At 47.0% G+C, this 27,585-nt stretch overlaps 1 protein-coding gene across 1 annotated transcript in view; it reads left to right on the forward strand.

Annotated features, from left to right (window-relative positions):
• LOC134503457 (glutamate receptor ionotropic, kainate 3-like) overlaps positions 1 to 27,585 on the forward strand; it is a 195,160-nt gene that overhangs the window by 99,644 nt on the left and 67,931 nt on the right. Inside the window, exon 3 of the mRNA XM_063312256.1 lies at positions 21,100 to 21,276. Within this exon, the coding sequence (XP_063168326.1) occupies positions 21,100 to 21,276 (177 nt within the window). The remainder of the gene's footprint in view (positions 1 to 21,099; positions 21,277 to 27,585) is intronic.

Consider the following 27,585-nt stretch of genomic DNA (forward strand, 5'->3'; position numbering starts at 1 on the left):
TTTGATCCAGCCTTCCATGGACAGCAACATGGGTGGTTCTGATGGAAGCTCTGGTATGGCTATGAACTCTTGGCCTGTGGCAGCTCAAAAAGGGGTAAATCCTGTGCTCTGATTCACTGTGTTGTTGTGGGCTATCTCTGCAAATGGCAATAAGTCAACCCAATCATCTTGTTGGTAATTTACATAGCATCTTAGGTATTATTCTAGAATCTGGTTATGTCATTCCATCGCCCCATCTGTCTGAGGATGGTGGGAGGAGCTTAGTGCTTGCCCTGCCCTAATGAGCTTTAGAAAGGTGCGCCAGAATTTGGAGGTGAATTGTGTGCTACGGTCTGACATCACACGTTCAGGAAATCTGTGTAAATGATACACATGTTGAATGAAGAGTCAGGCTAGCTGGGGGGCTGAGGGCAGCATGTTGCAAGAGATGAAATGGGTCTGCTTTGAGAATAGATCAGTCACTACCCAAATGACTGTTTTCTTTTTGCTCTCAAAGGAGTTCTACAATGGAGTCCATTGCTATTGTCATGAGCACTGATGGTGAGCAGGAGGTGGTCCCTATCCAGGGGAGAAAATGCATGCGTAGTAGCGAGAATTTGAGCAGTCATTCATAGAGACACAGAACAGATCCACCTTGATTTTTGGGGTTTATCTGTATGGGTTTTCTCACGCTTCTTCAGTTTGTTAGGATTTTCTGTCTAATGTAGCAGTAATAAAACACTAGAGACTTATTCCTCATCTCAGCATGGTTCCTGCTTATTAGGACATCAATCCTAACAAACTCCTACTCACATTGGAAGAGGGAGGAAAGAAAAGAAAAAAAATTGCGGGGGGGGGGAATGTCTTCAGAAAACCAGGAAATTTGGCAAGCCATACAACAACTGGCAGCAGCCTTGCAACAACACCAGCAACAAGTAGATCTCCAGATCAACACATTACAAGCAGCCATGCTACAGCAGTTACAACAACCAGCTCCAGCAGTTACCACAACCGGTGCCAGCAGCAGCAGCTCTGCCAGTAGTCTTGAGACCCCAGGGCAGTTTACCAGAGAAGTTTGGAGGAGAAGCAGGACAGTTGAGAACCTTTCTTACACAGTGCACAGTGTTTTTCGACAGCAGACCGGCAGAGTTCCCAACAGACTGAACCAGAGTCACTTTTATTTTAAGTCTGCTAAAGGGCCCAGCAGCCAAATGGGCTATTCCCATGGTGGAGAACAACGACCCAATTCTCAACGACTACCAGAATTTTCTGGCAGGGTTCTGAGCACACTTTGATGACCCGATCAGAGAGGTCACTGCCAGCCGGGAAATTCGGAAGCTCAAGCAAGGCAACAAGAGGGTGGGAATTTACATTGCTGATTTCAAGCTGTTAGCAGGAGATCTGGACTGGAAAGAGAGTGCTTTGAAAGACCAATTCAAACGGGCTGGATGAGGAAATAAAAAATGAATTGGTGCACCAGGGAAAACCAGCTACTTTAGAAGGTTTATATCAGCTGTCTGTGGTCATAGATGCCAGGCTAGAAAAGCTCAGACAGATGCAGCCAGGGAGAAACAGGGGCCTCAGAGCACTTCCAGGATTTCCAGCTCTCTCTGCAGCATCTCTCTACTCAGGACCAGAGGAGCTGATGCAGATCGGGGTGAGCAGGAGGCTTACTTCTGAGGCTGAGAGACAGAGAAGGAGAGAGAGAGCCCTCTGTTTCTACTGCGGAGCCCCAGGGCATATATGGTGAGAGCTTGCCCAGCGAGAAGCCAAGCAAATTCCGTAAGAGCCCCAGGGCAAGCAGAAGAACCAAGCCACCTCCGCCTCTACTTCCAACCAGGGAAACTCCGTCGGTCTCCCTCCACAGAGCTCAGCAGGGAGACCATCAATCAATTAAGAAGGGCTCATTCTGAGGATTCCAGGCAATCCTTTTTCTACTTACCAGTCATAATGCACATAACCCCAGAGCACCATGTCAAGTTAGAAGCTCTCATGGATTCTGGAGCTTCCACCAATTTTATTGATGTACAGACAGTACAAGACCTGAACATCCCGACCATGGAATTGCCACGTCCCATAGAAGTTGAGACCATTGACAGCCAGCCCTTCAAGGCAGGACTGATTCGAAGTTTCACAGAACCTTTGCAACTAACAATGGGAGACCACACTGAGTGCATCCAACTTTATGTTACTGCATCACTTAATGTACCTATAATCCTGGGCACACCTTGGCTGAAGCTCCACAACCCATTGTGGAGGCCACAGCACTACCCCACCCCCATAGGAACTGTGATTGCACTATTGAGTTGATACCAGGAACCAAGATTCCAGCAAGGAAACAATATCCCATGTCCCCCAAGGAACTAGCCACCTTGAAAGATTACTTGGATTCTAATCTCCAAAAGGGTTTCATCCAACCTTCTACTTCCCCAGCATCTGCTCCTACATCTTCGTACCAAAGAAGCCTGACCCGTTGGCACCAGCAGCTCAGGAGGCACCCTTGAGAGCTGTTCATGATTTCAGCTCCCTCAATTAAGTCACGGTTAAAGAAAATTACCCACTTCCCTTAATAGCTGACCTGCTGGATCGCTTACAGAAAGCACACATTTTTACTAGATTGGACCTCAGGAATGTGCACAATCTGATCCGGATGAAAGAGGGGCATGAATATCTGACTGCCTTCAATAGCAGGTATGGAAAATTTGAGTACCTTGTGGTCCCTTTTGGGTTGGCGAATGCTGCCACCATATTTTCCTGATTTATGAATCAAATTTTCTCTGATTTACTAGATAAGTATCTGGTCATTTATCTAGATGACTTATTAATATTCTCTGAGGATGCTACAACTCATGTAACCCATATGCGTAATGTCTTACAAAGACTGAGAGAGAACAAGCTGTTCGCCAAGCTAGAGAAATGTACCTTCGATTTAACGGAATTACATTTCCTGGGCTATAGAATATCAACAGAAGGCATATCCATGGATCCTTCAAAGGTCCAGGCAATTCTCTCTTGGCAACCCCCCCACAATGTGAAAGACGTACAAAAATTCCTAGGATTTGCCAATTTCTATAGAAAATTTATACATAAATTTAGTGACAGGGCCAAGCCTCTCACACAGCTTTTGAAGAAAGGATCCAAATTCCTTTGGGGGAGAGGGAGCAAGCAGCCTTCCAAGAATTTAAGCAACTCTTTGCATCCCAGCCACTTTTAAAGCATCCTGGTACCATGAAGCAATTCATAATGCATTCAGATGCTTCAGATTTTGCTATTGCTGCTGTTTTATTGCAATATACTGACAAAGTAGGGAAGACATTGCTTCCTTGTGCCTTTTTCTCTCGCACGCTCTTGCCGGCAGAGAGAAACTATGATGTTTTTAACAAGGAGTTGCTGGCAATTAAAGCAGCATTTCAAGAGTGGAGGCATTGGCTAGAGGGTGTGACCTTTCCTGTGAAGGTTTGCACTGATCACAAGAATTTAGAGGTTCTACAAAACACCAGATCGCTCACCCCACACCAAATCAGATGGAGCCAGTTTTTCTCCTGTTTCAATTTTGTTATTTCTTATGTTCCTGGGGCGCAGAACTCTTTGGCAGATGCCCTGTCTTGATCCATTCAGGCAACCCCCGCTACTCACCAGGAGGTCCAGGCTACTATATTACAACCTCACAACTTTGATCAGTCTATGAGGGGGAACCAAACAGAGATTTTAGCAGCAGGCAGACAAACAGAGGACCTATTTACAAGAGTCAGAGCTCAGCAGCAACAGGACCCGTATGCCAGGGCCAGGATGGATGACCTCCAGAGGGGTCTACAAGACACAGCATCCCCATTTAATGTGGAAGCAGGAATCCTCTGGCATAGTGGGTGATTATACATTCCCCCCTCATTGAGGGAAGAAGTACTGAGGTTTTGCCATGACCATCAAACGGCAGGGCACGAAGGTGTTTTCAAAACTCTCCATAGAGCTCTGAGAGACTACTGGTGGCCTAAGATGGCTGAAGACATAAAGGGTTATGTAGCTTCTTGTCATACCTGTAGAGAAGCCAAGCGTCTCCCAGGGAAGCCTGCAGGACTCTTGCAACCCCTACCCACCCCCAGTGGTCCTTGAGATATGGTTTCCATGGATTTCATCACTGATTTACCCCCAGTCCAGGGGCTGACTTCCATACTAGTGGTGGTGGACCTTTTCACTAAAATGGTGCATTTTATTCCTTGCAAAGGCCTCCCATCTGCGCAAGCCACAGTGCAGTTGTCTATAGACCATGTTTTTAGATATAGAGGCATGATAAATCACTTGGTGAGTGACAGAGGCCCTCCTCCCAGCAGGGAACTGTTCCAGCAGCGGCTGATTTTCTTAAAGAGCAACAAGCCACACAGGAGTTGTTAAAGGAGCAGCTGAACAGGGCAAAGAGTGCTTACAAGAGAGCTGCAGATGCTCACAGACAAGAGGGGCCAGCGATTGCAGTAGGAGACAAAGTGTGGCTCTCTACCAAGTTTTTGACTTCTACCAGGCCCTCCAAGAAGTTGGACTCTAAGTGTGTGGGCCCTTTCACTGTGGTGCAGCAGATAAATCCAGTGGCTTATCATTTACAGCTGCCAGCATCCATGAAAGTCCAACCTGTGTTTCACAGAGCCTTGCTAGCTAAAGACCCTCCCCCAAGTGCCTTACGATTGCAAATGCCCCCCCTCCACTAATTGTGGAGGGGGAGGAGGAGTATGAAGTCAAGGAAATTCTGGACTCTAGGAGGAGGGGAAGGGGCATCCAATATTTAATACACTGGAAAGGGTACCCTGAGGAAGAGCGCGTGTGGGAAAATGCCAGAGATGTGCATGCACCAGCGCTGGTTCAGCGATTCCATCAGCTTTTCCCTCACAAACCCAAGCCTCGCACTCTACCAGAGATTCCTCACTTGGCTGAGCAAGCAGAGGAATCCCAAGCGTAGGAGTTCATAAGTTGGCAATCTCCACCCCCACCAGAGGCTCTGAGGCCAGAGCGAGAGGAGGAGGGGGAGCCGCAGCCCTCCACCTCCAGCTGGCATTTCCCAAGGGGGAGGGGGGAAGAATCTTCTAATTAACTAGCTATTTTCCAGAAGCAGCCACCTGGGCTAGAAGCATTATCAGAACTGGAGAGCAGCAGTGATTCGTCCTTGGAGGAGTTTTTGTCCTAACAACCAGGAAACACACTGAGACAAGGAACTGGTCTCTAATATTTATTACTAGTACTTAACAGGAATCCTAACAAACTGAAGAAGTGTGGGAAAAACCCAGACATATAACCCCCAAGGGTTAAGGCGGTCCCGATCTGTGTCTCTTTGAATGGCTGAACAATTCCTCAGTGCTACGCATGCGCTTGACAGTCTGGATGGGAGCCCCCTGCTTGCCATCCTTACTCATGACAGTTTTCCTTTGAAGAATTTCCATCATTGCCCAGTTCCCATGGGAGCTTGGAGGGAGAGATGGACTCTCATGAGATTTTGGAGGGAGGAGGGAACTCTGGAGAGGAGGGAGCTGAAATGGAATATAAATCTGGAGGGGAGGGTGATGTCATGAGCACTGATGGTGAGCAGGAGGGGGCCCCTATCCAGGGGGGAAAATGCATGCGTAGTAGTGAGAATTTGAGCAGTCATTCAAAGAGACACAGAACAGACCCGCCTTGACTTTTGGGGTTTATCTGTATGGGTTTTCTCACGCTTCTTCAGTTTGTTAGGATTTTCTGTCTAATGTAGCAGTAATAAAACACTAGAGACTTATTCCTCATCTCAGTGTGGTTCCTGCTTGTTGGGACAGCTATCTGTCTCCAAGGCCGACTAGGGGTTGCCACCTTTTGGAGCAGTCCTTTTGGTTTTCACCCCATGCATTTTGCTGTGGCACAAATGGGGCAACTAATAACATATACCTCAATGTCCTTTTGCAGTGTGGGCCACCAAAATCATCTGAGTATTAGGTGCAATGTTTTCATAAACCCAAAGTGCCCAGCAGCTTTTGCATCATGACAGAGCTCTAATGTTTTCTTTCTAAGGGCATCAGGTACATAAAGTCTCTCCCTCTTCCACCACAACCCTTGTTGCTCTTTTAAAAGCATTTTCTTCTCAGCCAGCCACTCATCTGTTTTTAAGTCTTCTCACATCTGTGTTAGTAGACCCTGATCAGCCTCTAACGGGTTAGTGAGATGTGTTTGGCTGTGCATTGTTACGCCCATGCAGATTTGCTTAGAGAGGATGATTGTGTCAACGATCTCCTCCTGTTGGCTAGTATGTTGTGGTAGGCAGAACAATGCATCAGCTAGAAAGTTCTTTCCCCCTGGGAAAGCATAAAGTTGAACCTCCTAAAGAAATTAGCCCATCTGATTTGTTTTGGATTCAGCTTTCTTGGGGAGTTCAGTGCCACTAAGTTTTTGTGGTTGGTCCACACTTCAAATGGATGGGGGTTCCCTCTAATAGGTGGCACCATGTGGCTAATTTCCATTTTACTGCAAATGATTCTTTTTCCCACACATGCCACTGCCTCTCAGTCTCTGAAAACTTCTGTGATAGATATGTGCAAGGTCTCAACGTCTTTCTGTAACAAAATGGTGCTAATTGCCACATCTGTGGCATTGGCTTGGACCACAAAAGGTTTTTGGGGATCAGTGTCTTTCAGTACTGGCTCTGAAGTAAATAGTTCTTTTAGGCACTTGAACACCTCTTGGCAATCAGAAGTCCAATTCAGCCCTGCCTCCAGCCATTTTGCTGCTTTGTGGTCAACCTTGCTTTTGGTTTTTAGCAGATCAGTAATGCCACTTGCTCAAAATTAAGTATAAACTGGTGGTAGAAATTAGGAAACCCTAGAAAGCTTTGTAGCTCTCTCCTTGTCTCCTCTTCAAAACCTTGCTCACCAAGGCCACAGGCTCCACCATTGTGGAATTGTAGATCGAGATATCATCCAAATACATTAACACTCCATGGTATAGGAATTCATGAAGCACCTCATTGATTAACTGCGTGAACATACCTGGTGCTCCCTGCAGGCTGAACAGCATTAAAAGGTATTCAAAGAACTCCAACTGGCAGTTAAAAGCAGTTTTCCACTCATCTCCCTTTCGAATTCTGATGCAAAAGTAGGCTTCCCTTAGATCCAGTTTTGTAAATACTTTTCCTCTTGAGAGGTGAGCTAGTAAGTCCTTCATCAGGGGTACAGAATTTTTGTTGGAAGTACACACAGCATTGAGACCCTGATAGTCTGTATACAGTCTCAAAGACCCGTCCTTCTTCTGGAAAAGTACCAGGGCTGCCATTGATGATGATGTGGTTTGGATGAAACTGCACACCAAATTCTTATCTATGAACTCTTGCAATGCCTCCGTTTCAGTCTGGGTCATGGGGTATAGTCTCGTTTTCAGTACTTTGGCTCCCGGTATTAGCTCTATGGCATAATTGGAGCTTCTAAGGGGGGCAGTTGGTCACATTCAGTTTTGTTAAACACCACTTTTAAGTATTTGTATTATGATGGAATGCTTGCTCCCACCTCATCGGTTGCCCCACCCAAGGTCTCCACTAGCTGTCCCATTAGCCTGCCTCTCTCAGGTTGTTTAATCAGCCTCAGGCCCAGGTAGGTCCCATCAGTAAAGATCATCTCTCCTTACTTCCAGTCCAACTTGGGGTTGCAATCCCACAGCCAAGCTAAACCCAAAACAACTGACAGGCTTTCTATGAATGCTACCAGGAATCGCAAAGTCTCTTTGTGTGACCCTATTTGCATTTTCACCAGTTCAGTGTAGAACTCAACAGGACCCCCATGCATGTCAGATCCATCCAGGTGGGTGAAAACTATGGGATCTTTGAGTTTCCCCACCTTCAGTCTCAGTCCTGTTACAATGGTGGGGTGCATTAAACTGCGGGTACATCCACAGTCCACCATGCCTACTAAATCTGCTGCCCCTCCCCCTGTTAGAGATTGAATTCTAAATTCTATGCAATGACGGAGCATTGTGCACTTACTAATGGGTCTTTGCACCCATTGATTCAAGCCTGGCCTTGGACACAACTTAGGACAGGCTTCCTTCATTTCCTGCTGGTGGCTGATTCTCCTTGCCTGAATTTTTGGAGTCAGTGAAGTGATTTTCGAAACTGAACTCCATGAGAGATGCAGCCATGCCTTGGCTCTTACATGCTGGTGGATTTGGGCTTGGCTTTCAGCTTGGGGGATGCTGTTAGTCAGGGGCATTCTCCAATGCAGTGTCTCTCTTTTGCACACTTGAAGCACAGTCCTTTCTTTGCTCTTCGTTCCTTTTCCATTTCCCAGTTTTGGCTGGGCTTCTTCAGTGCAGCCAGAGAGCTTGCAGGTGCTGTCAGATTTCTCCCCTCTGGCTGCATGCGTGAATGGCGCTTGAGTTGATGTTGGGTGTCTTCTACTTCCCCAGCCAGGCAGATCCATGCTTTCAAAGACTGTGGATCTCTGTGCTCCAAGGCCCAATGCAGGATCTCTGGTTGCAGCTCTGCTTTGTAGTCATCTACCTTCAGTGATTTGGGCCAGTCCAATAGCTTCCCAGCTAGTGCTTTGAACTCCATGGCATATTCCAACATGGATTTCGATCCCTGTTTAATGTGCTGCAAGCCCGCTTTCACCTGGAGCTCTGCAAGGGGGTCCTTGAATCACTTCCTCAGCACAAACATAAATTTGTCTAGGGCATCCAGTTCTAGGGCCTCTGTATTGTGCAGTTGAATGTACCAGATGGCTGCCGCACCTTTCAATTATTGCCCTACAAATTGCACTTTTGCCTGCTCCATGACAAAAGTGTCCTCATACTCCTCCACACTGTTGGGGGTCTCCATCATACTTTACATGGAACTCCCTGGGAGCTCCCACTTCTGGGTGGCTTCTTGGACTGAAATTGCTGGCTACCGTTCGTGCTTCACCCCACAACACAAAGTGTTGTTCATGTCCTTGCCTCCATCCTCTCCCCTCTTCCTGGTCTCTTCTAGTCACTGGGGAGGGCTGCTGGGATGTTGGTCTGGGGGTCAGTTGCAGTAGAAGTAGCTCCAGTGATTTCAACACCCGCTACAGCATTGCTTGTAATCCGGTCACCCATTCAGTCAGTGTGGAAATGGTGCAGCCCAATTGATCTATTCTGTCTCACGATTGGCCCCTCACTCCTCTCGGCTGCAGGTTTACTCACCATCTGATGACTGGCTCCATGCCTTCCCCAGCTCCTGCTGACCATTGGTGTCAGTGTCTGCATGCATCACCTGGTGGTCCCCATTCCCTCTCCACTGGTTTTCTGGGGAATATTGGGGTGATAGGAAAATGCACTGGCCCCTGGTGGGGAGCCCCTGCCTCAGGGTTCCGTCAAACAGCAGGCTCCTTATCTGCAAAGTTGATGAGCAAATCCCCGTGTTCTTCCTGGGGATCCCATGCAAGGCTCTGTCATTTCTCTTTGCCCTCTTTAGAGGTGTAAGCCACATAGCCCTCTGACTCCAAGTTTGTTACTTCAGGTTGCAAAGGTTGTGCGGGTGCATGCCCCTGGAGGGAGGGTGAGCCCTCCAGTGAAGCTACCAGTCTGTTGGAACTTTCCTCATCAATCAGTTGATCAGTGGGTAAAGTTGCCATGGTAGACTTGAGACTTTCTGTGAGGATCGTAGGTTCAGATATCCCAATAGTAAGACATCTCTCTGGAACCAGCCAGGTCTCAGTAAATTATTTCTTTTCTTGAAAGATACAGTTCCATCTACATCTACATCTAAAGACTCAAGTGAATGAGATCCCCCCAGTTCCCTCCTTTTCTAAGCCACGTTTTCCCACCCTCACTTGAAATTGAATATTTACAACTGCTATTGGTTTTACAACATGATTCCCAGCAGCATTCTTCACTGTCCATTTGCTGATAAGGATTTAGCCACAACATCAGTGTCAGCTTGCTGAGTTCTCTGTGATGTCTCTGTTTTACACAGCAATCAAACCTCCCCCTCCCTCCTTTACAACCCATGACAGAGGAGAAGGACCAGAAGGGGTTTTATGGCTTCTGGGGCCAAGCCTCTGACATCTGCAAACACCATTTCTCCTGACTTCCAATCCACCTTGGGGTTGCGATCCCGTAGCCAAGCTAATCCCAGCATTACTGACTGACTTGCTATGGGTGCTACCAGGAATCATAAAGTCTCTTTGTGCAGCCCTATTTGCATCTCCACTGGTTCAGTGTAAAACTCAACAAGGCCCCCATGCATATCCGACCCATCCAGGTGGGTTAAAAAAATGGGATCCTTGAGCTTCCCGACCTTTTGTCTCAATCCTGTTACAAGGGTGGGGTGCATTAAGCTGTGGGTGTATCCACAGTCTAGCATGCCTACTGAATCTGCTGCCCCTCCCCTGTTATAGATTGAATTCTCAATTCTACAGCAATGAGGGGGCAGTATCCACTTACTAACAAGTCTTCACACCCATTGATCCAAGCCTGGCCTGGGGTGCAACTTAGGACAGGCTCCCTTCATTTCCTGCCAGTGGCTGATTCTCTTCACCAGAATTCTCAGAGTCTGAAGTGATTTTCAAAACTGGCCTCCATGAGACGCAGCCGTGCTTGGCCCTTAAGTGCTGGTGGCTTTGGGTGGTCAGGCTTGGCCTTTGGCTTGTGAGTTGCTGTTAGGCATGGGCACTCTCCTATGCGATGCCCCTCTTTTCCGCACTTGAAGCACAGTCCTTTCTTTGCTCTCTGCTCCTTTTCTGCTTCCCATTTCTGGCTGGGCTTTGGCATGGCAGGATAGCTCATGGGGGGTTTCTCCCTTCTGGCTGCATGTGTGAATGGCATTTGAGTTGACATTGGGTGTCTTCTACTTTCTCGGCCAGGCAGATTCATGCTCTCAAAGACTGTGGTTCTCTGCACCCCAAGGCCCAATGTAGGATCTCCAGTTGCAGCCCTGCTTTGAAATAGTCTACCTCCAGCACTTTCTGCCAGTCCAATAGCTTCCCAGCTAGTGCTTTGAACACCATGGCATATTCCAATATTGACTTTGATCTGATGTGCTGCAAGTCGGCTTTTGCCCAGAGTTTCACAAGGGGGTCCTCAGATCACTTCCTCAGCACAAACATACATTCATCCATGGCATCCAATTCCAGGGCTTCTGCACTGTGCAGTTGAATGTACCAGTCAGCTGCTGCACCCTTCAGTCGTTGCCCCACAAATCTCACTTTTGCCTGCTCCGTGGCAAAAGTGTCCTCATACTCCTCCATAAATGCCTCAGCATTGGTTAGGAAGAATGCTAATCATTGGGGGTCTCCATCAAACTTTACATGGAACTCCCAGGAAGCTCCCACCTCTTGGGCTAAAACTGCCAGCCGCAGTTCGTACTTCCCCCTGCGACACCAAGTGCTGTTCCCATCCTTGTCTTCATTCTCTCTTCTCTCCCTGGTCTCTCTTGGCCACTGGGGAGGGCTGCCTGGATACTGGCCTTGGGGTCAATTGCAGTAGAAGTAGCTCTAGCGATTTTGACACCTGCTGCAGCATCTCCTCTATGCCAGACACTCGTTCAGTTAGCATGGAAATAGTGTGGTCCAGTTCATCCATTCTGTTTCTTGATTGGCCTCTTGCCCCCCTCAGCTGCAGGTTTACCCAGTGGTTGATGACTGGTTCCGCGCCTCCCCAACTCCCGCTGACCATCGGTGTCAGAGTCTGCAGGCATCGCCTGGTGGTTCCCACTCCCTTTCTGCTGGTCTGCCGGGGACTGCTGCAGCAATAGGAAACTGTGCTGGCTCTAGCCCCCCCCCCCCACCTCTGAGGGCTCCATCAAATAGTAGGCTCCATATTCGTGAAGTCAATAAGAGAGCCCCTGGTGTCTTCCTGGGGATTCCACAGGAGGTCTGTCACTCCTCTTCGCCATCTTCAGAGGCATAATCTGTACACTCCTCTGTGTCATGTTCACTGATTCAATGTACTTTATACATCATAACGTTTCACATGCCATGGCGCTGACGCACGTTTCTGTTTGGGAGGGAGCTGCTGTGAGACCTTGTACCAAGCTCTGTATGTGAAATCAGGACAATGGAATGTGTTTGGGTTATTTTCGCTGCTCAAGGACTTTTCCCGCAGACCATCAGAAACTGTCATGAGTGCCGTTGAGCTGAAGACATCAGCACAACGGCACACATGACAATAATGAGGAAGCAGAGGAAGGGACACAAGATAAGCATAGCACGCACAACAACAGACACAGACCCTGGCCGGATGATTCAGCCATCAGGACACAAAAGAGGAAGAAGGAAAGACAAAGACTAGGCGGATCACGAGGCACACCTGAAGCTGTCAGCAAAGTGCAACGGAGATCGCCCAGCTGACAGCAATCACCAGCCGGAGAAAGAAACCGATTATGGGCGAAGCCCGGGGCACCAGCAGGGGCCCTGCAACCCTTCACCTACTGGCACGGAAGCATGCAGGACAAAGGGGGGATGACGCAACCCAAGGTGAGGGGGCGCTGACTGGCGCGGGGTATTTAAACCCCGCACCGGCGCGCTCCCTTCACTCTCAGCTTTTTTCGCGACTAGCTCTACGTTTGAATAAACCTGAACCTGCTCTTCTCTGAATCAGCGTCTGTGTTTTACTCAGCGGTAGGCAGCGCATGACAGAAACCGTTAGGAGCACCTGGGATTGTGGACTTGAGAAGATTCTGTGGGGGGAGGGATTTCATTTGCACCGAGGGTTTTTAGTTTGAATTTGGTGCACTTTCATCATTCTCAGCTTTCTCTGTGATCCTGAATACTATTCTTTCATAAATCAGATATCTTTGAATTCCTCCTCATGAGCCTGATGGTGTTTTAGAATAGGCAACCATTACACTCTGACTCCAATATTGTTACTTCAGGTTGCAGATGTTGAGTGGGTGTACGCTCCTCAAGGGGGGGTGAGCCCCCCAGTGTAGCCACCGCTCCATTGGAACTTTCCTCATAGATCAGTTGATCAGTGGGTAAAGTTGCCATAATTCACTTGAGTCTTTCTGTGAGGATCATGGGTTCAGATATCCCAATATTAAGAAATCTCTCTGGAACCAATCAGGTCTCAGTAAAGTATTTCATTTATTGAAAGATACAGTTCCATCTCCATCTCCATCTCCATCTCAAGACTCAAGTGAATGAGATTCCCCAGTCCCCTCCTTTTACTAGCCCCAGTTTCCGGCCTCTGTTTGAAATTGAATATTTACAACTGCTATTGTTTTTACAACATGAGTCCCAGCAACATTCTTCAGTGTCCGTTTGTTGATAAGTAGTTAGCCACAACACTCTAGCGTCAGCTTGCTGGGTCACTCCGTGATGTCTCTGCTTTTCACACAGCAATCAACTCTCCCCCTCCCTCCTTTACAATCCATGACAGAGGAGAAGGACCAGAAAGGGTTTTATGGCTTCTGGAGCCAAACCTCTGATGCTTGGTGATATGATATTAATAGTATCAGTGATCGTTAGTACAATAGAAACAAAATCTTCCTTGGTTCACAAACTGTAATGGCTCTGATATCTTGCCAATAATCAGCACTTCTGACCTAGACTGGTTAGGAATTATTATTGTTTATTTGTTTAGTCACTTCCAACTCTTCATAACTTCATGGATCAGCCCACGCCAGAGCTTCCTGTTGGTCATCACCACCCCCAGCTCCTCCAAGGATGAGTCCATCACCTCTAGAATATCATCTATCCGTCTTGCCCTTGGTCAGCTCCTCTTCCTTTTGCCTTCCACTTTCCCCAGCATCAGCATCCTCTCCAGAGTGTCCTGTCTTCTCATTATGTGGCCAGAGTATTTCAGTTTTGCCTTTAATATCATTCCCTCAAATGAGCAGTCTGGCTTTATTTCCTGGAGTATGGACTGGTTTGATCTTCTTGCAGTCCAAGGCACTCTCAGAATTTTCCTCCAGCACCACAGTTCAAAAGCATCTACCTTCCTTCGCTCAGCCTTCCTTATGGTCATATGTTACTACGGGGAACACCATTGCTTTAACTATGTGGACCTTTATTGTCAGTGCAATGTCTCTGCTCTTAACTATTTTATCGAGATTTGTCATTGCTCTTCTCCCAAGGATTAAACGTCTTCTGATTTCCTGACTGCAGTCAGCATCTGCAGTAATTTCGCACCTAGAAATACAAAGTCTTTCACTGCCTCTACATTTTCTCCCTCTATTTCCAGTTATCAGTCAAGCTCGTTGCCATAATCTTGGTTTTTTTGAGGTTTAGCTGCAAGCCAGCTTTTGTACTTTCTTCATTCACCTTCATCATAAGGCTCCTCAGTTCCTCTTTGCTTTCAGGCATCAAAGTGGTATCATCTGTATATCTGAGATTGTTAATGTTTCTTCCAGCAATTTTAACTCCAGCCTTGGATTCCTCAAGCCCAATACATTGCATGATGTATTCTGTGTACAAGTTGAATAGGTAGGGTGAGAGTATACAACCCTGCCATACTCCTTTCCCAGTCTTAGACCAGTCCGCTGATTAGGAATAGATAGAAGGATTTTATTGAGCAGTGATCCCAAGTAAACTGAAGATCTGAATGATCACAGTTTCTAATTGTCAGGATAAATACATTTGTTTCCCCCTCCTCCCAAAAGTTCCTTTCGTCTGGTGGCACCTCTTGTCTTGCACCTCTCCTGTCTGATTTCAGTCTCTGGTGGGCCATTGGTCCAAGGTGCTGAATTGCCATTGGCTCCTCTCCGTCTGCATGTCTGCTGGTTGTTGCTGTTTATGGGTTGTTCAACAATCATTCTCCACCTGGCCAGGGGCTATTCATGACACAAACTGTTATGGAGGTTGCAGGCAACCTCCATAACACAAACAGAGACATGGCACTCCTGCTGTGGTCCCACAGAGCTAGTTATTGTGAAGTTTTGCATTTCTAGTTACCCTAAGTCAGGGGGAGGACGTCAGTGTATTGCATGTGGCAGTAAGAGCAGTGAAACATCAATATTTCTCCACTCCTATTGCATCTGCAGAATGTTGCCCGAAGGCCCTGTTTAAGATTACTCAACCTCTTTTGGGCAAGGCAGGCTTGGTGAGCTGCCTACAGGGCCATGCAGAGGAGTTTTCTGAGCATCTGCAAGATAAAAATCACTCAGATCCATTCTAAGTTGGACTCTAAGTGTGAGGCACAGTCTGGGGAGATGCCAAGGGAATGTACTTACCCAGTTATCTGGGAACAGTTTGATCCTGTTAGACCCAAGGAAGTGGACAGGATCCTCTGGACTGTAAATGCCACCACATGTCATCTAGACCCATGTCTTTCCTGGCTGGTGAAGGCAGCCCAGGAGGTGACACGAGGTTGGGTCCAGGCGATGGTTAATGCATCCTTGAGAGATGGGGTGTTTCCATCTGCCTTCAAGGAGGTGCTGGTACACCCGCTCCTCAAGAAACCATCCCTGGACCCTACTGTGTTGGACAATTTCCATCCTGTCTCCCACCTCCCCATTTTGGTGGTCCAGAATGTGGCTGCATGGGCAGTTATTGGTGCCCCAAGATCGACACATGTGACACCATTGCTGCGCAAACTGCCAGTTTGCTTCCGGGTCCAATTCAAGGTGTTGGTTATGACCTTTAAAGCCCAACATGGCATGGGGCCAGGTTACTTGAGGGACCGTCTCATCCCCATATCATCAACCTGTCCCACCTGATTATGCAGAGAGGGCATGCTATGGACCCCTCCAGTCTCTGCAGTGGCGCCCACCCTCTGGAACATTCTGCCCATGGAGGTGAGGCAGGCCCCTTCACTCCCAGCCTTCTGGAAGAACTTGAAGACCTGGTTCTGCCCCTCGCCTGGGGTGGGAAGAGCAATAGTTCTTCCTGGGGGTGGCTGGTACTGTAGATCCCTCCCCAATGAATGAGATCCTCACTCCTTGGATTTTGTATTTATTTATTAGTATTTATTGGCTGTTTATATTGTAATTATATTTTTATGGTTTTAATTGTGGATTTTATTGTAAACTGCCCTGAGTCCCCCTTTTTGGGGGGATATGGGCAGTGTTAGAAATTTGAGAAATAAAACAAACAAACAAACAAACAAATAAATAAATAAATGTAGGCCTTGATCTCCCTTTTAAAAACCACTGTGATCCAGAAGTGTAGCAGTGGTGGAAATGTCAGTAGCATCCATGAAAGGCTTGCTGGGATGAACAGGATATCTCTATGTAAGGCAAATGGGCCAGACTTTGTGCAAAACAGAATGGACTATGGTGGATTTCAGTGGTGCTGCTGGTTCTCAGGGAGCACATTCCAAGGAGGTGGTAGCAATAAGAGGAAGCACAGCCCAGGAAGCAATGGTGGGAAAACAAAGAGGCTCAGGGTTGCCCTGCCCTAGAGTCTCCCACGTTATTTCCCCTTAGGTTAGGTAGAGTAGCTTTAGTCTGGCAAGATTCTGTCTACACGGTGTGAGCAAATAAAGAACTGAAGTTTGAATGGACTGATTCTTTGTTGTTCTTGGGCTGGGCCTGACATGGACACAAGTTGGATGTCAGGACCCAGTTTGGTGTAGTGGTTAAGGCACCAGGCTAGAAACCGGGAGACTGCAAGTTCTAATCCTACCTTAGGCACAAAGTCAGCTGGGTGACTTTAGGCCAGTTGCTCCCTCTCAGCCTTAGGAAGAAGGAGGCAGTGGCAAACCACTTCAAAAAATGCTGCCAAGAAAACTGCAGGGACTTGTCCAGGCACTGACTTGAAGGCATAAATAAATAAATAAATAAATATTGAGCAAGAGACTGCTGGCTCACATACATCAAAAGGTTTCAGGCAGTCTCAGAAGGTCACAACAAACACAAGGTGTTATTAACCCATTATAATTGTTCACTGATGCAGTACTTGTAATCTGTCTCACGTGTAACCAGCATTTGCATAAGCAACCTGTCTTCCCTCCAGTCCCCTCCCCTCCCTTCCCCCACCTAACCTCCCAGAGCACTTTAGCCATTCCATGCATCTGATGAGGTGGTTGCAGCTCACAGAAGCTTATGCATTTTAATAAAAGTTGTTTATCAGAAAAGGTGCAACTGGCTCCGTCTAGGATATCTATTGAAAATGCTGAGATAAAAATATGGTAGTGTGACAGATTTTTCTTTTGAAAATTGATGTCCAGAGCAGTGGGTTAAATCTTTTAACCAAAAGAAGAAGATTATTTACACTCTAAAGCACAAATGGAATCAGGGCATTTTCTGCTTTCAGAGGAGACTGGGAAGTCATAGCAGGTAGACAACCTTCACAGTACTGGACACAAGGGAAGGCTCAGGAGAGCAGCCCCACCGAAGCACAGAAATGGTGGCACCAACTGGGGATGCCATCTAACGTTAAGGCCTGTTCTCGTTTCTGCATCACATGCTCACCTTGAAGTGCCCTTCCTTGAAATGCACTCAGGAGGGAAGAGGTGCTTAGGAAGGTTTGTTTTTGCTTCTCTTTTACCACCAACTTTTACAGTCCAAGTCTAAATAAATGAACTGTTAAAAAAACCTTTAAAAATCAAGAACCCCTGAATTAAACTGTGGCTCAGTTTTCTGCTATGCTGAAGTGGGAAAATGAGAGCAGAAGGCTTAGCACCCTTTTAAAAGGCAGCAACAAAGCAGTCTGGTTCAGTAAACCACTAACTAAACACAGCAGAGGAGGCAAATTCTTGGCCCACCACCCAGCCCACATTGACCCATGACAAGAAACAAGGCAGGCAAAACTTGTTGGAAAGAGCAAGAGTGGTAACAGATCTGTCTAACATCCCTGGGTGCTTGGGAATTATCCAGCATGAGGAGGGGTTAGCTAGAGGAACTTGGAGTGCGAGTTAATCACTCCAGGACCCTTGAAGGAGACAAAAGCTTGTTGTGTGGTCCAGGCATAGAATCAAGGAGGGTTATGTGCTGAAAATAAAACAATCAGAGTACAAATGTGTCAGTAAATACAGAAAGGCCAAGAACAATGTCTTATAATTGAAATATTGAAATTTATTGGAAGCAGGATATCAGCCAAGACGCTGCTTGGTCTTTTAGAAAATTATTGATTAAAATAGGTGCAGAAAGGGCATTGCAAATCCTTTGGAAGAGGTGCTTCAAAAGACAAGAGAATGTATTGGAAGTACCTGTTTGAAACATTCCAGCTGCTTCATCTTCAAGTGTTGCCCAGGTGAAACCCACAGGCCAGCTGTGTTTGTTAAATTTTCTGTTAAATATTAACAATTATTAAATAAGACAGAATTTTTGTTAATTTTTCTTCTAACTTATAATTTATATTATACTAGCTACTGTTAAGTATTGAATATTGACTTGATTTTAATGTTTATTAATGTTAATAATGTTAAGATTGTAAATAGACTTAAACTAATACAGGATACCGTATTAGTTTTTTACATGCTGTAATTATGATGGAAAAGGCAAAACACTGAAATTTTATTTATTATTAAATTTTATTTATTTATTAAATTTATATTACCGCCCATCTCCCCTGATGGGAGAAATATTTTACTGGGTTACTTAATCTAGGACTGTGAAGGACTTAATCTAAAAGAAATACTGATCTTCTTCAAATATTAAATGGGGCATATTTTCATTTTCTTTCTTTTAGTTTTCTTCTTTTTTTTTCTGAACTGTGTTTTAAAATATCTTATAAAACATAAATTAAAAGTCCAAAATATTTCTGTGAAAATTTAAAACACACATACTGTAAAATCTTACATTAAAACAGAATTAAATCCACAATTTGGTGAAGGATTAAAAATGTCAAAATAGCAATTAAACATGGTCAACCTGTAGAAAAAATTGTGCTGACATTGCCCTCAAAACAGTGTGGATGGCATCGCTGGCATCATCCTGGGGACTCCTGCAGCCCTGAGAGAGGAAGACTGGTGGCTGCCACTGGAGCTGAGCCTCCTTGGACAGTTGTGGTGGGCAGTAGGGATTTTCCTGAAGGACATGTTCCTTCAGGGGCCCCAAACCCAAGCCAACAGGGGTTTCAGCAGTAACAGGTGCCTTCTTCTAACATCCCTGGAAGTTCTGTAATATGATCTCTGCAGGAGGCTACCCGGATGTAGTATTTGGTATCAGCTGAAGCTTTGGAGTGATACAGAAGCTAGATAGTGCTGAAGGCAACCTGGAGGTTAGCAGTGAATGTGCCACTGGTTTTAATTCATGATTGTCTAGAACTGACCCATCTGGCTTATGGGCTGAAGCTGATAAAAAGCCACAGACTCTCCCAGAGGGAGCAGGGAGAGATCCAGGTCCAGGATCACTCCCAAGCTCCCTAACAGACAGAAAGGTTACAAGCTTTACAGAAGAGATATTACTATTGTATTTTAATTTATCCTGCAAGACCTGAATCAGCAGAAACTGTAAAATAGATATCATATTGTACTGGATTATGAAAACCCGAGTTCCAAAAAGTCTTTTTAAAATGAGTGAATAGATAACGAAATGATTAAAAAATGTTCATATTTTAAATAAGGCAAGACTTTGCTAATTACCTAAATACTCCAGCCGAATCTGACCAAGTACTTGCTATGAGTAGTGAGGGGGGACAAGGGGGTAGCTAAGTGCTGAAGGAAAATGCCAAAGGGTGTGCCAGTTGTAGAAAAGGTAAATTATGGAATTGCTACTATTGGGAAAGCAATTCTATCAAAATATACCAATATTGGCCTGGCTGGGAATACCATACTGGGAAAATGTGCTGGTAGGACAGCCCCAGTGATTGATTATTTATTTATTTGTCAGAATTATATGGCCGCCCATCTCACAAGAAGTGATGTACAGTACAACAAAGATATAAAAAAATAAACATGTAAAAAAAGTCATTATTAAAAAGTTTAAAAAGTGTAAGGCACACTAGATTAGCAAGGGAGCCACCTCAAGATCTCACTGCTTGATAACCCAGCCAGGTCTTGAGGGACTTCCAGAAAATAAGGAGGGATGGAGCTGACCTCCCTTCGGGGGGGAGAATGTTTCACAAGACAGGCACCACGGCAGAGAATGCCACCTCCTGCAACCCGCCAAGTGTAGTTCCCTGACAGACGGGACCCACAGCAGGCCTCTTCTGCTGGATCTGGTGGGATGGGCAGATGTAATCATGGAGAAACATCCCTCAAGTAACCCAGCCCCATGCCAGGAGGGGCTTTAAAGGTCAAAAACAGCACCTTGGATTGGATTAGGGAACTGGTGCACCTTTCTTAAAAGGCCAAAATGTTTGGCCTCTTGAGCTTAGAAAAAGATGGTGAGGCAGTCACATTCTAGTACGAAGCATTTGGACAGATCTCGGTCTTCCTCTCCAACAATGGTGGCAGAGTGAGTTTGATCAGCCATGGCAGCAAAATGCAGCTTCTGGGGCAGCCTAAGACTTTGTTTTCCAGCCAGCTCATGGGCTTCTCAGTGGCATAAGATTGCTGTGGGAAGCAAAGGGCTGTAAGTTGGACTCCTCAGCAGGGCTGATGTTGTGCCTCGAGAAAGAAGGTTGCTTTGCTTGTTCTGAGGAGAGCTTCAGAATCTGAAGGCTTATGAAACTCCGTATTAAAGACTGAATGGAAGGGTCTGCTCTATATTTACTATTCTAAAAAGGAGGAGTGGAAACCAGCAGGGGATGAACTGCAAGGGTGAGAGATGCTTGGTGTGGTTGCTGGAAGGACCTAAAACCAGAAGGAGACCTGAAGTTCATTCACATTTTGTACAGTCAGTTTCCTCAATTTCTCAAACAAAATGAACTAGACACACATAAACCCCAAATTTCAGCCACTCTTTTTCTAGGGACATCACTGAAATGTCTCTTATAGCACTCCAGAAAATCCAGAGGTTGAATTGAGGCCCACAATTCCAGTACAGCAGTTGACTTTAAAGGAGGTCTATTAAATTCTGATTAGTTGATTGGTTCTTATAGCAAAGGAGCTGGTAATCCAAAATAGGGCATTACACTCCAAGAATGAAAAGCAAAGCAGACAGTTGTACCTTCTGTGATACTAAAGTAAACACAGGATAGATGAAAGGAAACTACCTATGCAGTAGGTGCATGCCCAGGACAAGCAGCCGTGATTGTTTGTATCTGTCTGATACATATTTACCACACCGTTTGAGGTTTCATGTATCTTCTTCACACTTTCCTTTCTTCTGGAACTGCAATCTCAGCAGTGACCTGACTGGAGTTACAGGGCTGGCCATAACTGTCTGTTATTGTCTTGCAGGAGGAATATTTGAATATGCGGATGGCCCAAATGCCCAGGTAATGAATGCTGAGGAGCAAGCATTCCGATTCTCCGCTAACATCATCAACAGGAACAGAACTTTGTTACCCAACACAACCTTAACCTATGATATCCAGAGGATACACTTCCATGATAGCTTTGAAGCCACTAAGAAAGGTGAGTATGGAGGATTATGTTTCTTCCTCCACGCCTTTTGTGTTTTGTCTGATGAAGGATTTTATATCAGTGGTCTGGTGAAGGGCAAAGTTCAGGTTTGGTCTGGCAAACTCCTTGGCTTTTCTTTAGAGGTCTTCTTGGCTCTGAAATCCATAGAATTTTGGCCCATAGCTGCCTCCTTGATGTATATGGTGACACATAAAACCATAAAGTCTCTGTTTTTGCTTTTAGTTGGTCTTCTGTGAGAGAACTCACATGAGGAGATAAAATGGAACTCACCTAAGTGTCACCTTTTGTTGTTGTTTACTCATTTAGTCGCTTCCGACTCTTAGTGACTTCATGGATCAGCCCACGCCAGAGCTGCCTGTACTGAACGGAGCTATCTCAGCTTCCGTCTCCTACAGAGGATTATGATCCCCGAGGCGACACTTTGTTGACAACTGACGAAGTGTCACCTTGGGGATCATAATTCTCTGTAGGAGACGGAAGCTGAGATAGCTCCGTTCAGTACAGAGCTGTAGTACTTGTTTCATCTATAGCCCTGATCTGTTCTCTGTGACTCCGACAGCCTCCCTGTTGCCATGTTTTTCTTTCTGTTTTTTGAAGTCCTCACTCTGGTTGCCACCTCCAGCCAGTTAGAAACCTTCCAATATGTTGTTTTGACTTTCATTTTAAGAAGATCAAAAGAGCCAGTATTGATGTATTCATTTTCTATAGGTAAAGGTAAAGGTTTCCCTTGACATAAAGTCCAGTCGTGTCCGACTCTAGGGGGCGGTGCTCATCTCCGTTTCTAAGCCTTGGAGCCGGCGTTGTCCCTAAGGACCCGTCCGTGGTCATGTGGCCGGCATGACTCACGGAACGCCGTTACCTTCCCGCCGAAGCGGTACCAATTAATCTACTCACATTTGCATGTTTTCGAACTGCTTGGTGTGCAGGAGCTGGGACGAGCAACGGGAGCTCACCCCGCCGCGCGGTTTCGAACCGCCGACCTTCCGATCGGCAGCTCAGCGGTTTAACCCGCAGCGCCACCGCGTCCCTTATTCATTTTCTATACACATAGCTTAATGAGAATAAGATAATGACTTTCAGCTGAGTCTCTGCATACCCCAAAGGAGCCGGGCATTTAGATTGTCTTGCAGATATGGTGGTTGCTATTTCAGAATGCCTCAACTATTCAAGGAACTGCATTTTCAGGAAGAATATGTTATGCTCTGACTGGGATGAAGATTGCTCCTGCTTAGAGGCCCAAACCACAGTCTTGAAGTAGGATGAGATCTAGAGACTGGGGGGCAAGGTGGAAGGAAGAGAGTAAGGGTTGCTAGAAGACCAGCTCTGAGTCAGAGTAGCTAAGCAAGATGGGTGCCAAATTTGGCAGGGGCCAAAGGAGACAATGGGTGGTGAAAGCTTGGATCTGAAAAACACTAGGGACAAGGCCAGAAGACTTGGGCAGAAGGCTATGGGGTGCCTATGGGTCTTTTAAGCACTTCAGCAGCTGAACAGCCAGTTGTCCCTCTGCCCTGCCATCAGACTGTTACTTTTCTTGCATTGATTTTGCATTAATGCTGAATCTGCCCTCCACAAAGAGCCAACTGTGCACTGAGAAGTCAAGTGAATAATGGGCAGAAGCTGAAATCCCCTTTTTTGGATCCAGTACCTGGAACGTCTTGTGAAGATGGATCAACAGTACATCACTTTTTCCACTATCTTGACCTAAATTAATCTGATTCTTTTTGTAGAATTTTAAACTTTTATATCATTCCATTTAGAGGTGATGCTAATGAAATGTGACAAGTAAATAAGGTTTACTGATCTTTTCTTTTTTTAAAAAAACCCTCCTCTCTGTTTTAGTGTTTAATTAATGTTCCTCTACCCAAGGCTTGTGAATAAGATTATGAAGACAGCTTCCCTTGCACAAGAAATGCAACCCACTCTCTGTATGTGCATTATGCGTGAGCACATGTATATTCACACACACGCAGAGTGAAGCATCTGAGCAGATGGTCTGTTGCAAACACCTTAAAAGATCAGAGATAGGGCGTCTTGCATGGCATATTTGAACAGGATATTAGGAGCATATTTTCCACATAGCATGGGAAGTAGAAATGAGTAACTGCAGAATGGATGGATCAGTAGCCACCAACCTCAAGGTATCTAGTCAGGCCAGACCAGTTTATGTGAACTGGTTGTTCCTTTTTTTCTAAGAACTTGATCTGGATGAAGTTGGTGTGTGGCCTGCTCCATCACAGTGCCAGTGCTCAGCTGCCCAGATAGTTCTGGCATCGTTGTCACCCCAAAGGAGAGGAAGTGGTAGGGCCCCACATAGAATCCCTGCTGCTGTGCTGGCCAGGGCCATCTTCTTCATTCTGCCCTTCCTCTCCTGTGGTCTCCTCCAGCAGCTGCAGCTGAGAGACTAAGCACAGGCTCTTTAGTGGGGGGTGGAGGCTGCAGCTGCTGCTCTCTCTCATCCCCCCCCCCCAACCTTTTTCTAATGTAGGTGCCCTCCATTTCCTCTTCCTCAGGTTATGGCTATTTCTTGCTTCAGGCAGCCCAGCCAGGCTGCACTGCCACCCTCCCCCTCAGAATGTTGCCAGGGCTTCTGGAGCTGTTTGTCTCTCCTAGATGAGCCACCTTAGGAGCAATGAACCAGACCAGGCAGTCATTACCTCCCCACAGGAACACACATGGGATCTCTCTCTCTCTCACACACACACAGAGTGACATATCTTTACATAAGCGCATAGTGTGAAAAGTAGCTGTTCTGTCATTTCACATCTGCTGTTGCTCCTGTTCTACAGACTGGAGAATTTAGGTTGAAGGGCAGGTACTTGAGGACTGCTCACTTAAACCAGGCTAATGCCATTGCAAGGTGGACCTCACTAAACAGTCTCTCTGTACTCTTGTCATGAAAAGGAGGTTTAGCATGCTCTCCATGCATATGTTCCATTATCTTAAAATCAACTTCTCACATGTCCATCTGAATATTTATACAGCCTCAGTCATGTGGCAGCTGAAAATATTTATTCCTGTTGCAGTACTTTGTTTGGATACATTTGGGCTTCATGGCACCTACAAGTTCCACCCATGCAAGGATTTTGAGGTCACATTCTGCCCTTTCATGTCTATAGTGGGACAACAGTTGAACCTTTTAGCCCTGAGAAAGAGAATAGGACCCTTGGAGCTGTGACTTTGGCCACTTGTGTTTTAGATCCATATTCTTCTAGCCAACTAAGGCCTCCTGCGAAGTGATACGCATTTGGGTCCACGAAATGGTCAATGTGTCATGCACTGCCTACTACTGAGTAAAACACAGATACTAATTCAGGGAAGATCAGGTTCTGGTTTATTTCAGCATAGTGCATAGCTAGAAAAAGCTGAGAGTGAAGGGAGCGCCCAGTGAGGGGTTTAAATAGCCCGCCTTGGGTTGTGTCATCCCCCCAAGTCCTGTATGCTTCGTTGCCGGTAGGTGAGGGGTCGCGGGGCCCCTGCTGGTGCCCCGGGCTTCACTCATAATCGTTCTCTTCCTCCGGCCGGTGATTGCTGTCAGCTGGGCAATATCCTTTGCGTTCCTGCTGACAGCTTCAGGTGTGCCTCGTGATCCACCCTGTCTTTGTTGCTCTTTCTTCCCCCTTTGTGTTCTCTTGACTGGTTTTTCCGGCCGGGGTCGTTCCCTTCTCCTCGGGGTCTGTGTCTGTTGTTGTGTGTCGCTTTGCTTATCTTTTAATCCCTTACTCTTGTTTCCGTGGTATTGTCATGTGTGCCGTTGTGCTGATGCATTCAGCTCAACGGTGCTCATGACATACTGCCCCCCTTTCGAATGGTAGCCCCCCCCCGGCATTCCGGTTTTGTCCGGGAGAGCTGTCAAAGTTTTTTTTTTTTGTATTTCCCGCCGGAGTGCTTTTACCCCTCCCCTTGCTCCGCCCTCTACCTCGTTTCCATCTTTTGGGTGTGTTCCGAGTGCGCATGCCTCGACCACACCCTGCTTGTTCTTGCTCAGTTCGTCGTGAGAGGAGGCGTGGCTGGTCGGGTGCTGTTTCAGCTCCAGGTAGGATCCTTATCTTTTTGTTTTGTTGATTGTTTAGTTTGATGTTCGTCGTGTTGTCATGTGTGCATCCTGGCCATTTGCCCCCTGGCGATGCACCTATGACCAATCTTCCCTCCCCAGTGGGCCCGGAGAGGGTGGGGGGAGGGTGAGTCCCAGGGGGGAGGAGGTCTACTCAAGTCGCAGGCTTGGGGGGTCCCTTCCCCTGGGGGTGATGTGGGTGGGGGGGGAGGCCCAAGGGGGGAAGTGTGATCTAGGGGCCGGTTCAGCTGGGTGCCCCTTTGGTTTGTCGGGGTACGTCGTGTGGAATGCTCGGGTCAGGTCCAGTGCCTTGACGTGTTGAGTCGCCACCCATTCTGGGTGGGGGAAGTGTTTCCATTTCACTAAATAGTATAGTGTGCCCCGTTGATGGCGGGAATCGAGTATTTCTTTGACTTTGAAATGTTGTTGGCCGTCGATCATCACTGGGGAGGGCAGAGGCATGCTTGGGTGCCATCGGGAGGTGGTTGCTGGTTTCAGGAGGCTGCTGTGGAATACCGGGTGGAGTCTTCTTAGATTGTGTGGCAGGTCCAGGCGTACTGCCACCGGGTTCACTATCTGTGTTACTCGAAGCGGCCCGATATACTTAGGCCCCAGTTTCTTCGAGGGTTGAGGTGATTTCATGAATTTGGTGGATAGGTAGACCATATCCCCTGCCTGGAATGTCGGTTGCTGGCGCCGGTGCTTGTCGGCCTGTTCTTTGTAGGCAGACTGTGCTTCCTTCAGTGCTGCCATGATTATTGGCCATGATTCCGCTATCTTCCGTCCCCAGTCACTAGCACCCACTTGGGGTCCCGGGGGTTGCGGTATCTCCGGTATGGGTATGAACTCGCGCCCGGAGACTACTTCGAATGGGGTTTTCCCTGTACTCGTGTGAACGGCGTTATTGTATGCGACTTCTGCAAATGGAAGCAGGTCGACCCAGTCGTCTTGGTGGTAATTGGTATATGAGCGTATGAATTGTTCTAGGGTGGCATTGAGGATCTCTGTGGCTCCATCCGTCTGGGGATGCCAGGCTGTAGATAGGGCTTGTTGGGTCCCAATCAGTTTTAGGAAAGCCCGCCAGAATTTCGAGGTGAATTGTGTGCCCCTGTCGGTCACCACACGTACAGGACATCCGTGTAACCTGTACACGTGTACAAGGAAAAGTTTAGCCAGCTGCTGGGCGGACGGGACTGATGAGCAGGGGATGAAGTGTGCTTGTTTAGAAAAGTAGTCTTTCACCACCCAAATGGTTGTTTTCTTCTGGCTGGGTGGTAGATCTACTATAAAATCCATGGAGATTTCCTCCCATGGTCGGGAGGGCTCCGCCACCATTTGTAGGAGTCCCGGGGGCTTACCCAGTGCCCGTTTGGCCATAGCGCATATTGGGCAGGACGCTACGTAGGCCTTCACGTCCCGTCTCAATGCGGGCCACCAGAATTGTCGTCGTGTTAGGTACAGGGTCTTTAGAAACCCGAAGTGTCCCGCTTGTTTGCTGTCGTGTGATCTGCGCAGGATCACCTGGCGCTGCGAGTCTGGGACATATATTCTGCCTTCACCCCATGCTAAGTCCTGTTCCATTGTCACCTTGTCGGGGTTTGCTAGTAGCCAGGGGTCGGTTTTGAGGGCGGCGGTGAGGTCCACGCGTATTCCTCCTGGCAGTCGCGGGTGGCGCCGTCTGGTCGTTGGTTGGCTTGCCGTCAGTTGAGACATGGGGTTGAGCTGTTTCTGAGCGCTGCTTCGGGTGGTCACAGCCATCCCCAGCTGGGAGGCTTATAGGACCATCCCAATCATATCTGGAATGGGCTCTTCGTCTTGGGGCAGTCGGGAGAGGGCGTCAGCCAGGAAGTTCTTTTTGCCCGGTATGAACTTCAGTTGAAAGTTAAAGCAGCTGAAGAATTGGGCCCATCTGACCTGTTTCGGGCTGAGGTGTCTGGGCGTCAGGAGGGCCTCGAGGTTCCGGTGGTCTGTCCAGACCTCGAATGGTTGGGTGGCTCCTTCCAGTAGGTGCCTCCATGTTTCTAGCGCCGATTTTACCGCGAACGCTTCGTTCTCCCATACATGCCAGCGCCTTTCCATCTCCAAGAATTTCCTTGACAGGTAGGCGCATGGCTTCAGGATTCCTGTAGGGTCCTTTTGGAGCAGTATGGCCCCCAGGGAGAAGTCTGAGGCATCGGCTTGGACCACGAACGGCTGTTCTGGGTCCGGATGTGCGAGGATTGGCTCCGTGGTGAACAGCGCTTTCAGTC

Source organism: Candoia aspera, chromosome 10, assembly GCF_035149785.1.
Source record: "Candoia aspera isolate rCanAsp1 chromosome 10, rCanAsp1.hap2, whole genome shotgun sequence".
Taxonomy (NCBI): domain Eukaryota; kingdom Metazoa; phylum Chordata; class Lepidosauria; order Squamata; family Boidae; genus Candoia; species Candoia aspera.